Source organism: Hippocampus zosterae, chromosome 8 (genome assembly GCF_025434085.1).
Source record: "Hippocampus zosterae strain Florida chromosome 8, ASM2543408v3, whole genome shotgun sequence".
Taxonomy (NCBI): domain Eukaryota; kingdom Metazoa; phylum Chordata; class Actinopteri; order Syngnathiformes; family Syngnathidae; genus Hippocampus; species Hippocampus zosterae.
This window is the reverse complement of record NC_067458.1, coordinates 9647678-9666156: the sequence shown is the minus strand read 5'-3', so window position 1 is coordinate 9666156 and position 18479 is coordinate 9647678. Positions and strand designations below refer to the sequence as shown.

At 41.4% G+C, this 18479-nt stretch overlaps 1 protein-coding gene across 2 annotated transcripts in view; it reads right to left on the bottom strand.

Moving 5' to 3' along the window:
- The window catches only part of arid3a (AT rich interactive domain 3A (BRIGHT-like)), a 49383-nt gene that overhangs the window by 26034 nt on the left and 4870 nt on the right, over window positions 1–18479 (bottom strand). For both annotated transcript variants that reach the window (XM_052074077.1, XM_052074078.1), the window contains exons 2-3: window positions 4783–5439; window positions 4077–4356 (exon numbers count right to left, since the gene is read on the bottom strand). In XM_052074077.1, the coding sequence (XP_051930037.1) occupies window positions 4077–4356; window positions 4783–5120 (618 nt within the window). In that variant the 5' untranslated portion in view covers window positions 5121–5439. The remainder of the gene's footprint in view (window positions 1–4076; window positions 4357–4782; window positions 5440–18479) is intronic.

Below are 18479 nucleotides of genomic sequence, written 5' to 3'. Positions count from 1 at the left end.
ATTAAAAAAAGACACACACACACACAACAAAAAACGTGATTGGGAAAATCTTGGCTTTAGACATTAGAGACGGAAGTTTTTACCTTTTCAATGAAAAGTCTTTGGTACTTGGCACGACAACTGCTGCTCGCCCTCATGGGCATAAACGGATGAACATGATGTTCATATCACAGCAGTCCAATATACTAAAAATGTCCAACTATAAAACTTGCCCTGCATTTTATTTTATGGTATTTTTCAATGTTATGTCTTATTGGTTATTACTGTAATCCTTTTATTAGGGTTCCATCCAACCCTATTGCTGTCAACATACAGAAAACAGTAAGTAGACCCTTCTAGCACCGCTTGCTCCCTTCTTTTCTTTTCCCTCTTAAACTGTCAATCTTCATAATGTGCAACATTTGGCACTTTACAATAATGTGCTTTAAAGGAAAGACAGGGAAATGTTCGGTTTGGAAGGACTCCTAACTACCATTGACTGATAGACAAACATACGGTAAGTTTTCTGCTGAGGATTTGAGGTTCCAATGGCCACATTATCACCCTGCCTCAGGCACATTCCAGCAGCCTCCACCCACCTGCCCAAAAATAAACTAAACAGCTTTAACTCTTTCCTCTCCACCCACTGACCCCAAAGTGCTCGACCCAAACATTAAATCATGTACTGTAAGCAATGAGTAGTATATTTAGGTTATGCGCTGCTTGAGAGTTGAGCAGCAAAGTGCTTTCAGATCGCCCATATCGCAATTATAAGAGCAAAGAGCTTGACCAAATGTTTTTAGACAGGCTTCCATTGTGTCATTGCACATGTATGCACGATGAAGAAACTGTGCAGGACACATGTGGATGACATTGCGGGTCACGAGGTAGAACGCATTTTTTTTTGGCTCTGACCTAATCTTCACCTGCTGAAAAATATTCTAGGCAACCGGGGGTACAAAAGGCAATGAATCGAGTTCTATTTCTGTTGACATTGTGGTGGAAAACTTCTTTTCAGAGTTTTTGTTTTCGTCCCATATGTTAGGTCAACCCTTTGACAAAGAATTTGCGATGACTACAAACTCCGACCAAATGCATGGATGGAAAATGCATTCCACAAACATTTTCCAGTAGATTTAACTACAGACTTCACGTGATTAGAAGAAACCACAAAACATAGGTTACCTAAATCACAGCCCAAACTACAGAGTATGAGGTTAGAAATTGTCATGGGAAAAACTGCCTACAGTGCCACAGGTAGGTCGTTTGAAATTTACTCACACAGACATGGCACATTCACACTGCAGTATTATCACTGGTCACATCTGCAGTGAGCACATAATCACAGGGCTGACCCACTCCTGCGTTGAATGTAACAGCAATACTTTAGTCCCACTATAGCAAAAGTGTTTGTTAGGCTCTTAAGCTTTTGAAAAGGAGAGTATGGACCATGTTATAAAATATACCCAGCCAGAGTAATGTTGACGTTGTGCGGGTCGCATCAACACTATCTTGTCAGCCAAGGTGCTGGCTGTCTTGATACACAACTGCTCGCAAGTTGAACTGCTGACTGACGTGGTATGATAAAAACATAGAACCTGATGTAAAGAAAACCGCCAACTGCTGGCTGAGTGTATTAATTCACCACATTCACACTAGTTGCAGGGTGTGGCGAGCTACTCAGAAAGCAAAGCATGGGTCTTCTGGGGGTTAGACTGCGAACACTATAATCACTAGACATACGGTGCATCTGAACATGTACATTGGGTTTGAGATTGTAAATTGAAGACGACACTCAAGTCCACATGTAGGCAAAATATAGCTCACTTGTATAAAAGAGCTGTCAGAGACACGTTACATTCTGTCAAACCACTCCATTCATTCATTTTCCAAACTGCTTTATCCTTACCAGGGTCGCGGGCGTGCTGGAGCCTATCCCAGCTGTCTTCGGGCAGGAGCATGTTTTCTGTTTTTGCTCAGCAAATATGTATGTGAAGAAAGTGTTGGTTTAGTTGACATATAACTAAGAGTTTCGGTTCAATATGGAAGTGTGTTCAAGTGAGATAAATCCGTTTCATAAAAGACTTGGAAAATACAGGTCAAAGATTACAGCATTTTGCAAATTAATGAATAACCACACCAGTCAATCAATACAAACACCTATCTCTGTGTTTATGTCAATTTGTAACGGAAAATCCAAAATGGACAAATAATTTCTTTAAAGTGAAGTTTGAGGAGGTTGGAAAGATGCATGCACAAGTGCAAACATATCCTGTAAAAATATAAAAATAATTGTTGTGAGCGGATTTGAAAGCTGTTCACGGTCAGGTTTTCAACAGAGAGCAGCCCCGGTCAGCTGATGACAGCTCTAATTCTCTTCTTGTAAACACGTACCACCAGGGAACTCCCTACTAATATTCACCCCACTTGTATATTTACAGTAAGCACTTGCCTGGAAAAACCTGACAGCATCGTAAAGGTGTTGTATACATCACCACCCTCCCATTTCTTTTGACTGCGCTTAACTTCATTTGCAGTTGTGGTACTGGTTTTGTGACATATTTGGATCAAACAAAGTTTGAATAGCTGATTTCGTCAAATGCTTCATCTTGCATATTTGATCATACTCGGGGTTAGCTTTCGACACATTTCTCATGTGTCGAAAGCAAGCCTCACCCCCCCAAAAAAAATCAAGAATTAAGTGAATCAGCACCTGCCCAGGAGTGGGTGAGACTCTCCCACCCTGTGAAGCTATAAGAGTGACTTGATGTGATGGCAGCCGCGCAAAGGTCCGATGTAGCTCTGATGGGCAACAGTTGGGAACTTGACAATATTTTAAAACATCTCTAGTCAGTAGGTTGTAGTGGTAAATTCGCCAGACTTGTGTGCGGGCAACGTGGGAACGGTTCTCACTCAGTGACAGTGTGGATGTGGGTGTGAATAGTCATTTGTCTCTACTTGTGCCTTGCAACTGACTGGCAGCTTCAGCAACTCCCCGTGACCCTGTTCAGGATAAGCGCGGTTGAAAATAGATGGATCGTCAGTAGGTGGTGGCACGGTGGTTGACTGGTTAGCACGTCCTGTGTGGAGTTTGCACATTCTCCGCGTGCCTGCGTGGGTTTTCTCCGGGTACCCTGGTTTCCTCCCACATTCCAAAAACATGGCAGGTGAATGGCACACTCTAAATCAGGGGTGTCAAACTCATTTCACATTGTGGGCCACATATGGCCTCGGTCGATGTCAAGTGAGCCGGATCATAAAAATGATACCATACTATGCTATGAATAACCAAAATATAATGTCTTTCCTTTGTTTTGGTATAAAGAAGCATAAAAACATTAGGAAAATGTTTAAATTTAACAAACATATCTTACAAAACATTTGACAAAATGACTTGACTCTGTTTCAATTGGCTGTCTATCTGCTGATTGGTCAGAAATCCTCTCTGCTCCAGCATTCCTCGTCAGGCTAATACCTGTATTGGCAAAAGCTTGTCGCTTCTTGGGACATACAAGTTCAGCCGCCTTCATCATGCATCATTGAACAAAGTCACCGTCAGAATATGGCTTTGATTGTAATGCAATTTGCTCGCAATTAGGTAGCTGGCTCTTACTGCTGTTGTCTTCTTCTCTGATCAAAACAATGTTGTCTTGTACACTGATCAAAACTGTGCCTAGCGGATAATCCATGAATTGCATTTTATAAAAAATATTCATTCCGTGTCTTTTATGCATTTTTTTCAATTTTAAATTATCCTGCAGGCCTGTTTGAACCTCCTTGGGGGCCGGTTCCAGCCCGCGGGCCGTATGTTTGACACACTGCTCTAAATTGTCCTTGGGTGTAATTGTGAGCATGAATAGTTGTTGGTCAGTGAGTACCCTGCGATTGGCTGCTATTTCAGGGTGTACACGGCCTACTGTCCGAAGACAGCTGAGATGGGCTTCAACAAGCACGTGACCTTTGTGAGGCTAAGCAGATTAGAAAGTGGATGGATGGTTAGAATGTCTGTAGCTTCATGCACAATGGCAAAATGGGTAGCAATGATCTCCTGCCATGAATCAACAAACTAATTAAGAGAGACTGAAAAGCAATCCTACTTGTCTGAACTGCTCCTCGTAGGTCCATTCTCCGTGGTCTTGGCCCAGATGGCTGTGTGTGGCGTGGGGAGGCAAGTTGGCTATGCGGGGCTCTTGGTCAACACTGGGCCGAGCCTTCAGCAGCTGCGAGTGAGGGTGGAGCTGGCGGTGGGGCAGCAGGAGGATACCTTTCCCAGGCACCAGTGCATTGTGGCCTGTGGGCAGACCTTCCTCCGCGAGGTCATCATCAAAATCTTCTTCCATCTCGCCTTCAAAGTCCTCCTCATCCCACTTTTGTTTGCTGTGATGATGTTGGAAATAAAGGATTGTTTTTAAAAGCAACGAAACAGAAAGGGTGTACACTGGCAACTTATCTTACGAACGCCGACTGAGTTTCCCGACGTACAATCTTTTTTTTTCTTTGCTTTGTGTTGAGAGCAAATATTTGATTTAGGAGTGCGCTTGAATCTGCCACTAAATGGATGCAGTAAACTTCACATCGTCCACCCACCTCAATTGGCGTGCCTTATTTGGCAGTGAAACCGGTACGGTTGTTTTGTCCAGGAGGTATTTTGCCAAATTTGGAATGGATTAATAGCATTTCCGTTCATTTCAATGGGCAAGTTAAATTGAGGTATAACACAAATAATTCAAGCATATTCGTGGGACGAATTACATAAGTGAAGCTACCACAGCGCATTTATGAACACGGGGATTTGATTCTTACATCTGTTCCTCTTCATCCGACCCCATCATGTCTTTGTATTGTTCCTCTCGTTCGTTGTCGTCTTCGTCAGCTTCCTCCTCACTGCCGCTGCCGCGCTCCGACATGTGGCTGTCCGACACCCTCTGTAACCCGGCCGCCGCAGCACGCATGGCTGCCAGGGCCACCAACTGGGCTTGCTCCGTCTCAGGGGCCGGACTGCTTATCGAGTCATCCCCCGCTACCCCACCTGGGCGGACGTGAGAGTGCTGGACAGCTGCTTGCTGCTGAAGCTGCTGCTCCATCAACAGCTTGGCCCTTTGCTGCCTGTGCAGGTTCTCCATGACGGCCTGCAGCTTCATCTCTGTGGCGAGCGGCACAGTGTTTAAAAGCAAGTGCCTAGCTTCCCCTCCCTCCCCCACTGAGGGAGCACCAGTTGAGACTTTGTCTGGAGATGATGGTCAACCTTTCTGTCCACAGAAAGCAATTGCGAATCACGCCAGTGGCTCGCAGCTGATTGGAGATTGCTGAGGGCGATGGTGATTTTCCTGGAGGGGAAACGAAATCGGTCCTATTCTTGAGACGCAGACTTTTCACTTGTCTTGATGAAAGAGATGGATGTGAGGCTGCCAGTGGAACCACAAGTAGAGATACAAGACCAGGTTGACGGTCTACAAAAACCTGCGTGTCACAAAGAAAAATCAAGTCAGCTTGCTCTTTCTGCAATATGTGCGAACAGTAACACATTAAGAACATAACAGAAAATTCTTATCCACATGAAGTCAACCCACAATACGTCCTCCACTCGTCTGATCACAGCGTTGTGGTTAATATTGCGTTTGTGGAAGATGAGTTCAGCAGCAATATCCACTGCATTTGACATTACAGTGCCATAGATATCTTACACTATGTTCTGAATGCTTTCTTTTAGTGTAGTTTCTCTTAGTCTTCGTATTAGTTTTTTTCTTCAATGGAATATGGAATATTTTTCGAGTGGAAGATAAAACAAAAAAAGGTGTGATGGCATCGACGGGATTTTTCAATGTTAACAGAATTGCTGAAAACAAAAAAAAAATTGCCTCATGAAGCGTTACGACACATTGGGCAAATTAGATTGATCCTGTGGCACCATGTCAATACTGTGTCATTCTTTTGCTCAACATGACTTCTGCTGGATCTTACATCATTGCGTTGCAAGCAACCTGCAATATCATTTCTTTTGTAAGTTATTTTGATTTAGCTTATTTTGATTTTTGTCTATGTTTAAAATAGCTTAGAATGAATCACGTGAACATGTGTCAATGTTGAAATTGATTTTGCTTATGTACTTGTCTTTGAGGCACAGAGTTCTATTATTGTATTCTAATTATTCTATGTACATTTTTCCTTAAAAATGGATTCCTTGTTTTCCCCATCAATTTCTCTAGCTTTGGAAAACACTCTCTCACGAGGTATTGATGTGGCTGCTGACCTAAAAACAGACATGTGGCGAGAATTTGATCGATCGATCGATAGATTAAATACTAAAGTGATGAAATAGATCAACTACTTCTCTAAACAAATGCTCTGTAAATTTTTCAGTTTGGCAAAACATATGACGGCTCATAACATATCTCAGTATTACTTAATCCAATGCATGGACGTTTTATTCTCAACAGTTCTCAGAAACTAATTCCATAAAGTTTAAGTAAAAGGTAGCAAATGAGCCGATACGATGGCTGTATCTATTATTTATAGAGCCCTTTAAAACAACCACTGCTGTATACAAAGTGCTGTGCATGGAGCAAATATCATATCCACAACAATAAACAATAAATTCATAGTGAAGACAGTAGAAAGCACATTGGTCACGTGACTTTTTCTCCAAGCAATAAGCGAAATGGCACGGAGGCTTCGCTCTTATTAACTTGACGCATGTGCTGACGTTTCAATGCGCAGGAGTCATCACGACACAATACTCAGTCGCCATTTTTAAAAAATGTATCGACAAATACTCCATATATTACAAAAAAACACCCTTGTACTAATATAAACAGAGAAAATGTTCAATTAAACAAGCATTTCTAATATTATTACTATTATTAACTAACAACTTGCTCTAAAAACTGATGAACACTAACTGAATTTAAATAGCAAAAGTCAAAACGAAATCAAGACTAACTAATAATGCAAAATCCCAGACTACTGTAATCCTGAATCTGTGCTGAGTAAGATTTTAAAAAATAGTCACCGAGAGATTTGGAAAAGTGGTGATTTTAAAATTTGCACAAAATGGCAGAAAATATTCCAAACTTGACTCAGTCACAAAATTATGTGCCTTATAGTAGTTATTATAGCCCGGTAGTCAATCCTGCTCATAAGTAAACAGAGCAGAAAAAAAGAACCGGCTTGATGGAAGAAATTGAGTGACTGCACCCGATATAGTGCAGTCACAGACTTATTCTCCTCCGTTCAGACCAGACTAAAACGCTGCCGATTTTACAAAAGTTGGAGAGCACTCACGGAGAACACTTGTTCTATTTGCCAGGTTGGCTCAAAGCCAAGATTAGTCTCAGCCGCCAACTAGCAAAACAAAACAATGTTCGTAACATTGCCGTTTTAGTGTCATGCCAGCTCTGTGAGCTGTTTTATGAAAAGTAGGATCACAAAAAATTATGTCATCAAAGGTCAATCAACCTTGATTTTACATGCACGCCGTTTTAGATTATGCTTAATGTGGGGCAGTTTATCTGCCAGTCAGACTGAAGAAAAAAAAATGATCCAACTGGAGCACAAAACGTAACCTACTGATGTAGCATGCAAGACGAAACTTGGGGCCGATACTCATTTAGTGACACTGAGCAATAATGTGAAAACAGCCTTCTTTATACAACACGGTCGCAGACAGGGTGTGCATTCAATGCACCAAGTGACAGCTTGAAGGATGAGGCTGCTCTGGGTGCACTGTGTCTGATAATATTACAATCAAACCAAGCACAACTTGACAGATTATGGATTTGTGTGTGTGTGTGTGTGTGTGTGTGTGTGTATGTGTTTGGAGACATAGTATTTTATGTAGCATGCACACAAAACGGACACAATGTAAAAATACTGACATCAAGCCAAATAAAAAATTGCGACATTCTGATATGTGTGCCACATTAGAGGTGCATTTCTATATTGCTGAAAAATGCAGGGGAGTTTTGACAGTAGTTAATTATTTTCCAATGTCTACAAAACAAATGAATAGAATTGAAAATAAGTGAATATTGTTTTGCTGATCAAAACATATATTGAGAGGTTTTTTTGTAAAAAAAAAATGGACTGTCCTCACTGGATCGTTCCTTGAATCAAACCAAAAGTCAGTATCCAGCTTCAAAACCGCTGACAGTTTGCCTTGTATCTAAAGAAACGGGACAGACCGGTAGCTTTAGGTTTTGAACGAGAAGGAATTGTTGTATATTCCGAAACTGCACTGTGGGAAACACCCCAGTAATGCAAAACGGGTATGTTTTTATACCGTAGGAAAATGAGACATGACACAATCTCCAATTTTGTTTAAGACTCAGCTTTAAAATTGAGTTACACAAGGACTGACAACAGATGGCATTTACATAATCACATGGCTAAAAGTTGGAGAGGAGTAGAACTATGTGGTACCAGTAATTCCTGTTATCACTGCTTGTCATTTACATTTCAGTGTCACCTGTCACAAAATCCCTCGTGATGCAAATCTAACTTAAGTGAATTAAAGTTCAAATCATGATGTCACTTGAAATGCTGTGGTTTTCCTTTTTTATGCTTGAGATTAAACTTTAGTTGTTTATGTCAGCGGTGTCCAAACATTTCGTTTAAAGGCCGCATTCAGAATAAGATTCTTCAACTTTTTCAAACACGCTACAGTATTAAAGTAAATAGCTGAGGATTTTTTTTGGGGGGGGGGGGGGGGGGGACAGCCTACTATCTCACAGAGTAGATCCAGCTCTGCACTTGATAGCAGCCGAATCCCATCTCCGCATTCAGAACCAGGGGGAAAAAAATAATTAAAAACTGTTTTTTTTGGGGGGGGGGGGGGGTTCAGGTCACTGCACAGAAGCTTCAGTATGATTCAAGAAAGACATATTTACATGTCGTCAGTTTCCTACATACTACCAAGGAGCTAGGCCAGTTTCAATGAAACATAAAGCCCCTAGAGCGCAAGTATATGTCACACGGCCAAGAAACGTGATTCAAGGAAATAAGAGCCCTCTGCGGCAAAGGATGTGACAACTGACGGAGCAGATGCAGCCGAGCAGGCTATGGATATTCGATATTGATTCAGTGCGTTCTTACAGCTTGAATGAACGGCGAATGCCTGCAGTTGTCACACGGTTGACGGCACCGGCCAACGTAGGCGGTCTACATTTGCCTCGACTGAAGTGACGGGTTTACTGGAAGTAATAAACATAAAAGTGCAAACCCCACTGGACTGCACAAAGACAAACCATACTGTGCACAGGATAAGTCTTCACTTTTGACTGCTCTCAAAGCCCTGTGAGTGTCCATCGAATGAGACTTGAACGCAGACCGCAATGTGGATGTATGTTAAAATATACTGTTCTGACACCCGCTCCTCCCCCAACATCGCGCCTGCTCATGTGCTGTATAAGTCATCTGTATAGACAGAAGTGACTAAACTAAAGCTCTTCTCTCAAGTTGGTCCTTCCTGTACAGGAGGAAGCAGAAGTGGTCGCTTTGTTTCGTGCCACCGTTCATCCTTCATGATTTCCCACATGCAAGATGGTGCAAATTACATTGCGCCACCATATACTGTATGTTCGACCTGCTTCCTCAAAAGGAACGTGAACATTTTTTTACCAAAAGGGCTAACATTAATGATTGGTTGAAAATGACAAAATATTGGCCAAAGAAGTTCATTTCAATTTGTTTCCCATGTTATGCTAGACCAGGGGTGCCCAAACTTTTTGGACCGAAGATCCACTTTTCGATAACCTGCCGGGATCTACCCTTACCGGCATGCACGCGCACACACACACACACACACACACACACACACACACACACACACATGCACGCCATGATGAGAAACAGCCTGAAACTGAGGCATGCGATGCACTTTTGCACCCTGTTAACTATCGTAGCTCACACGTACAGTTTTAAAGTGCTTCCCTGGGCCCTCCTAGATTCCTATTATTTGCTTGTGCCCTCGGTGAGTTGTACACGAAGCAAACTCTGAATGAGAATAATGACGATAAAAGATGGAGCGCAACAGTTCTGATCACAAGCTGCAATTGCAGACTGCTGAGCGCAAACAACTTCCGGTGACGTAATCACGCGCTACCGTAAATTCAAGATTTACCTGCTTTATTTTATTTTTTAGCCCTGCGATTGGCTGGCAACCGATTCAGGGTGTCCCCCGCCTACTGCCCGGAGACAGCTGGCATAGGCTCCAGCACCCCCCGCGACCCTAGTGAGGATCAAGCGGTTAGGAAGATGAATGAATGAATGAATGCAATTTATTTTTTATTTTTATTTTTTTGTGAAAATGAGACTGATAGGATGATTAGGGTGCAACGTACATTAACACAAAAATATATATATTACTAACAAAGAGACACAAATGTTTTATTTTTTTTTATTTTATTTTTTTTTCTCCTCGACACTCCTCGGATCTACTTGGGACCGGTCTTAGATCTACCGGTAGATCAGGATCTACTTAATGGGCACCCCTGTGCTAGACCAAATTAAACATCCATACGTTGTATATTATTATGCATTATCATTATTAAGATTTATGACCATGTTCTTATTTTATTTTATACTCCACCCACCGCGGAGGGTGGGTGGACATACTTAGGGCACCGAATGCCAGCCAGCGTGTCACGGCACATTGTGTGCCCTAAGAAATTGTTGGGTGTGCCTCAGGAAATTTTATTCATTTGATTAATTTTTATGATTTCAGTTCTCCAGGAAAGCTGTACCATATGGAGGGCCTGCCTTTTTCTGCTCTACTCGAAGCAACTTGGCCTTCACCCTTCTCAATTCACAGATAATATGAACCAATCCCAGCAGGATCAGGGTGGGTCTCGAGAAACACGGTCTGAGATCCATTCATGTCTTGATCATTTGAATTTAATGCATACATGAATTTGATCTGAACCAATTTTTAAAATGTGTGAACATCCCACACGACGAGGGGGGAAAAAAATCTGCATGTGTGTGTTTACTGTTTTTCTAGTGCATGGTGTAATTGAGAACATCAACACAGCACATTACACGCTCAACAATCCCTCCGCCAAAAAATGTTAGCCTACTCCCCGGCCTTGGGAAAGACATTAACGCAACCAATTGCTCCTCTATTTGTTTTGGGCATCAGCACAAGCATCAGGTCGCTTCGCATTCGGCTATCATTCTGTTTCATATTACAATTACAAAATCTGGGGGCCGGCATTGACAACACACGAGGATTCTCAGTTGTTCATTTTGAACCCGGGTAACATTTTTGCTTGTAGGCCCTAGCATTTTCGATGAGGAAAACTAAATCTAAACAGAACACACACCTCAAGATAATTGCTCATGAAATGCAATATAACGTTATAATGTTTAATTGACGGGAGAGAGTAAAAAGTCAAAATGACATCTATCTGCATCATGATGATCGTGCGCCACTGCTTAAATTGGGCGATTCAAATCCGGGAGTACGTAACTTCCCTCCGCACATCTAAATGGGTTATTCCGAATTTTTCAGAAATCTGAATTTTGACCTTTACCTGAATATTAACTGCATGTAAATGTAGTCATACGTACCATTTTCAGATTTCAAAAACAGGTAAGAACCAGCAGACGTTGCAAAAAGTGTTGGCTGCCACGCTGGCAAAGATGGCCGTGCCTTGTCGATTACATCATTTCATTTGTCTTCAGTTTCATTCATGAAACTGGATGGTACAGAATATGTTAAGACACAGACAAATTTATCCTTTTAATATGTGACCGCGAACAACTTTAAGGGGGTGTGCCTGCTATTTTCAAATTATTTGACTGGAGGATGTGTTTTGATTGGTTACTGTAGCGTGCATACTTTTTATTTTTTACCAAGTGAGGTGAAAAATTACGTGACAGATATTCGCCAAAGGGTCTCAGGAGAGCGAAAATTTCACACGCCCAGCACGGCAGTCTTTCAAAGCAGCGTTGATGCCTCTACTTTTGCTCTGCACCCCTCCGCTCCACTCCCTAAGTTCAGTCAAATAGCAGCCTTTGCAATTATATTGCAAAAGCAATTATTGTTCAGCCTAACTCGGATATTGTGACTATTTCCCATTTTAAATCATTTTTCTATTCAAAAACTGGGAATTGACTTTCTCCTTCAAAAAAGAAAACTGTTCCAAAAGAGGTGCAGCTTGTTACATCTTCCATCTGACTCATGTTATTTGACCTAAAACAGATCAAACTGAACACATTCTAATTTTGAGAAAATCCGGGATTTATCGCATATCACTACACAGCCAAAAAAAATATGATAGGGGATATGTGAGAAAAAAGTCCTCATACATGCAACGCCCTCATGAATACCTTAATTGGCTCAAATTGTGTTGGCTAACAGTAGTAGGTGATGGGTTCCTATATGAGGGGAGGGAGGAGCCACGCGGATAAAGAAGTAGAACGATGACAGTTAATGGGCTAATCCTCTTTTTTTTTAACCCACATTTGAGTAGAAGATTGCAAGGACTAAGCAAACAGGACATGGTGATAAGAAGCTGAGCCAAGGGTCCAACTCCAACTAGATAAAGAGACCTGCACCTCCTCACATGCATAAACATACTGTGCATATGTTCACATCAAATGTGAATATGCTTGCTGGCATTTGCCACTCTAAAATAACCGGCTCTTAGTTTCAAAAATTTGTAACGCGATTTCCATCAACTTTGTGACAGACAGGTGTGAGTCATAATTACTGAATTATATAGCAAGATTTCAGCAAACTAATCCAATCGTAAACAGATGCTTTAATGAATAGCCGTTACTACATATGCATGTTGAGATTAGGTACAGTATGTCGACATACTGAAGATCAATAAAAAAATTAAAAAAAGTAAATAAATAAATAAGAGGAATGATGGCTTTCCGCTCCTCTCTCTTCTCTCTCTCTCTCTCTCTCTCTCTCTCTCTCTCTCTCATCTCTCTCGTCTCTCTCCTCTCTCTCTCTCCTCTCCTCTCTCTCTCTCTCTCTCTCTCTCTCTCTCTCTCTCTCTCTCCTCTCTTCCTCTCTCTCTCTCTCTCTCTCTCTCTCTCTCTCTCTCTCTCTCTCTCCTCTCTCTCTCTCTCTCTCTCTCTCTCTCTCTCTCTCTCTCTCTCTCTCTCTCTCTCTCTCTCTCTCCTCTCTCTCTCTCTCTCTCTCTCTCTCTCTCTCTCTCTCTCTCTCTCTCTCTCTCTCTCGTAAACCAATAAAGCACATTTCTTTGACAAATGGTTTTAGAAATGTATAGATGCTGAGTAATGAATACATCTGTGCATGTCCACTTTCAAGACTCCATTAATCAGGTGAACTGTAGATGGGATGAGACACTCAGATGATTGCCATGTAACGGGTAGAAGGGAGAAGCCCATCAGCATTCAGGTTTCAATCTAATCAAATTACAATCAGATTATACATTCAAAAAAGTGTGTTTTAGACACTTGTTTATATGAGAAAAGCAATACGGGGATGGAAAAGGCAGATTTTAGATAACGGGTCTCAAAATGTCACATCATTAAAATGCCAAAAAAAGTTCTTTGTTAGAATCTAAACAGTCAGTGCCAAAGATAAGTTTTGTTGTTTGTTCAGATGTTCGAGGGGTAATGAAAGCAAAAATATTGGCATAAAAGTCACTGTTCGGGTTGATTACAGTATCTTTGTTGACACAAGAAGTTATTTTTCTCTGAATTATGTGAGAAGCGGCTACATTTCATAAAATTTAGCTATGTTCTACTGCCGACTGCTAAAGAACTGAAAAAGATCTATCAAATTTATTTTATCCTGATGAAAGAAGATAGCTGATTCGATATCTAAACAAGAACACAATATTCTGTGGTTCTTAAAAAAATGCTTTCAATATGCTCTAAAATGGCTGTCACTCAAGTAATCAGAAGATGACTGAAAACTGTATTGAATGAGATCAAATTTGTCATTGTTTCTACGTGACCCCTAACAAACACTATCACCCACGAAGATGGAGGCTGTGAGCATGTGCAACTGCAAAACATAACATTTCAAAAGTTTAATACCTGACACCCAGTACTCCCACCCTCCTGTGTTGCATTTTATACATCACACCAGATGCTGTCATTGCCTTCCTTTGCATCTAATTATCTCAAAGTTGATGGGATCTCTGGGTGAAAGAGCCAGTGTCTCTCTGTCAGAGGCTTGAACATTTTTAGCTGTAAATGTTCAATGCATTGTAAATGGAACCAAAAATGATAAACTATCCAGACTTGCACCAATACGATGAAACTATCAGTAAATACAAAAAGAAATACTTGTAAACATAGTTCACTCCTCTCTGGCACCAAACATTTTATAATTGTAGAAAGGTCATTAAATCTGTGACATTAGGAAAATGCACAGTGCTGTGCTAAAGAAACCTAAAACAAACTGGTTTTTAATTTTTGTTTTTATTCAACCTTTACCCAAATCGTTTTGTTTGAGAGACCATGAGCGACCTTGTGTGCCGTTCCTGTTTTGATGTCAACAACGGGCATACAGTAGCTGTGTTTGGTTGTTCATAAATGCAAGTTCACTGACTAATGCAGGGGTGTCAAACTCATTTTTGTCATCTGCCACATTTTAGTTACCGTATCCCTTGAAGGGCCGTTATGACTGAAACCACATGTAAAGAAGTCAAGAATAACTATTGATTCAACTCTTGTTTAAGTTACTATCATGAGGGGTTTGGAAACAAGAAAATGTTGAGAATATCTCTCTTCCTTATTACATATGAGAATAAAAAATGTTGGTAGACATTTTAGAAAGTATCATGAAAGTTGGCATGTTTGATCTGCTTTTGCGGGCCACATAAAATGATGTGGCGGGCCAGAACTGGCCCCCGGGCCTTGAGTTTGATACTTGTGGACTAATGCTTCCGTAATCCATAGTAGACGCTACAATGTTTTAGCATACCAAACAGTTTTATTCTTACATCAAACACCGGAGATGTCAAATACAGGCCCAGAAAGTAAAAGCCCTGCCACCATTTGGCTTTAGCCACAGGTTCTTCTACTCAACTGCAAGGTAAACAAGCTAGCTCCCAGGAGCTCATTTGCCTGCCGGGTGAGTAGACGCACCTGTGGCTAAAGTCAAACTCCGGCAAGGTTTTTACTTTCTGGGCCTGGATTTGACACTTCTGTCAAACACACGAGGTAACCTGTGTGTCCTCAGGCGAGCATCCACACATAACTGTCCCAATGTCAGAAATGGTATCGGGCATCAGCCACGACGTGCTTCCTTCTTTGATGTTCGAGCATCCCCATCGTGTTGCCAAGAAAGGCAGCGTTGCATTAAGTATGTTTGGTGAACTGCGCCCTAACTTTCGGATTCTTGTGCCAACACCAGTTAGCCACGACACCGCTTTAGCCGTAGGGCTTCCCGTTTGCATCAGATGACCCGAATGACTGTTACTGCAATGCGTGTCACAGACAGGCCAGGGGTCAGCAGGAGCAGCAAACAAAATGTCAAATAAATAAATACATGAATAAACGATTTCTTGACTATTAAATTAATTGTAGACAATTTTGATAGTCAATGTAGACGCGACTTATCGATTAATTTTGACAGCCCTACGCCCAAGGTAACCAAAAAGTAAATTTTAGCATTAGGGGAAGTCGGTGGAAATATCTATAAAGATAACAAACCAAATGCAAATAACTGGTGGGTTGTGTACACAATGCCCTATTGACTTTATTCCAAGTTACAGGTTTGAACTCTTCCCTTTGGCTAAAGTCACACAAAACTGAAAAAGGGCAAATGTTTTTATTTTTCTCTCCCTCTCAAATGTCGTGTTACAGTATTATTTTTCTACGATGTGATAAAAAATGCATGCCTTAAATGTGTTTGACTGTGCAAATTTGACGTTGAACAATTCAAATACTTTTTTATAGTCGGTTACAATGTGGTGAACGTTGAGTCGAAGTTGATTGCTAGATGATGTCGTCGATAGTTTTTCAATACAGTACAACTATCTCAAACCTGTTTTGTGCCAATGACCAGTTTCATGGGAGGACATTTCAATGGATGGGCATAGAAACCCAGAGAAAGTCCAGTGGGAGTACTTTGCATGCTTTTCTTCGACAAATCGGAGAGTTTCATCTTGTTCTCCTTTACAGTATCTATAGTAGGATAGTGTCTGATAGGGTGTGACATCGTAGACGGGGTTCCCCCAAAATTCTGCCTTTTCTCTGCTTCACTGCTTGTGTCATTTGTGCTTTTGTTGTATTTGAGGAGAGACTTGCATATTTTGAAGGGAATCGTGCCGCCAGTCTCATTTTTATCAAATATTACAGCATAGAGGTCATGACTTTATAGTCATAAACGACACAATTGTCACGATGTTCATAGGCACTGTGATACGGATAGAGCTCGCTATCACAGTTCTAACTCGTGCATTATTTGACATAACATTTTGGCAATGAAGACGGAGCTTCACTTTGCACTGCTGCCTTTTTTTCTTGCCGCCGGTATTCTTAGTGGAAGACGTGGAGTGATCAGAAAAGCAAGGCTAACCGCTCTTCTCACCACAACCATGTTACTTTTGTGCTCTCCAACCTGTGTAGAGGTATGACGAGAGTTCACTGCAAAACAGTTAGTGTCTGGCCATGGGAGCAGATGAGCAATTCGACAGCCCTCCCTAAATTGGCCGATTGTAAAACATGATGCTATAAAGACCTGATCGACAAATAGTCGACTTCGAGTTTGAAAAGCTGACGCTAACTCATCGGTCCCACACATCGTGCAAGTTGTATATGTGGTGGAAAAACAGCATACTAAGTGGCAAACAGTAGCGACTAATGATCCTCTATTATCGTGACGAAAACAACATGGACACAAGAAGTCGGTCACCTGTGCTGGTCTTGATTATGCATCACTCGCTCACATTCCTCGCAGTATTATCTCACATGGCAATAACACAGGCTCCATTGAGCTCGGCGGCACCAACAGCAAGATCATTGAGGAAGTGTCGCACAGGCCGGTCACGCACTTTCCACTGACCTCTTCCAGTGAGCTCACAGCAACACAGTGAGCCAAATCTGATTAGCCTCAGCTATTCTAGAAATTAAATGGGCATGTAGCAAAAATAATCCTGATCCGATTCGGGGCTGGGAAATGAGTGCAAGCAATTTCGTTTGAAGGCGCTCGTAAATAATGACTAAACAGTGAACATGACGTGCATCATTTGCAGTAAAATGGAAAAGGCAATGACAAGAAAAAGAAATTGAATCAACAATCTGATTAGAACCAAACTCAATACATTGAAATTCAGCTACCAAAAAGCAAAATAATATGATTTATGATCATCCAAATGAACACCATTTGATACACGCGTGCTGAATTGTATCTCACATTGTGCAGCTGTACCTCATGAAGTAGGTTCAGCTGAGTTTGGTCGACATTTAGTTTTGCACAAACGTGTACACCGCTGACTGCTGCCTTCCAAAAGTTCACCAACTCTTCCCTCTATTGAAAAGAATGATTTCACCTCCCCATCTATAAATGCAATATTTATAATGTGGGGGGAGGCAAACATTGTAATCAGCTCCTGAAGCACATTAAACAAAAGGGAGTGTCATCTGATAAACGAGAAACAAAATGTTCTGCTGATTCAGCTGAAAGGTTCTGCCGTTCATGTTGCATTAAACAAAAGGAGTGTCATCTGATAAACGAGAAAACAAAATGTTCTGCCGACTCAACTGAAATGTTCTGCCGTTAATGTCGACTGCTGCAATGGTAGATATTGACCGCGCCTTGTTGAGAACCAAAACATTGGCTTCATTTTGTAGCATTCAGAGAGCAGACATAAATGCGGGGGGGGGGGGGGGGCTGTCACAATTCAAAATGTGACACTTGATGTTGGGCAATTGTGTGTCTGTTTATTCAATTTTCTTCAGTGATCGTAACTCTTTGACCAACACAGCAGAGATCATGTTGCAATTAGGAAAAAAAAAAGATGAATGGTTCAATGAGCAGACATTATTCCTGAAATATTCAATGTATTGTTCGACAAAACAACAACAACTACGGCTCATAGTTCCCGCAATTCTTTTACAATGGCATTTGTATGCTCTGAGTAAGAGGCGTGTTAATAACTCCTGCGTTAAAAAGGCTGCTGCCATTAAAAGAGATTTAGAATGCAGCCTGCATGTCGTAGCTCGCAGGGTAGACACATTGCTTTACCTACTCGAGACGCTATGACGATAGAATGTCTGGTGTGAGAGGGGCAGGGAGATGGAGATGGGGGTGGGGGTGGGGGGGGTGGGTTCAACTTCTTTTGGAATGGCATGAACACCCTGAACTGGATTAACTTGTTGGGTTTATCTGGCAATTGAACTTTCTTTTTTTTTGGTACAGTGCAGTCTTTTGTTTGCACAAAGAGATTTATGTTTAACTTAGAGATTTATGTTGACAACATGGAGACATCCAGAACCAAATGGGTTAGTGATGATCACCGGCCTCGTTACGCTCTTGTTTTTTTTTCTGCACACAGAGACAAAAGGAC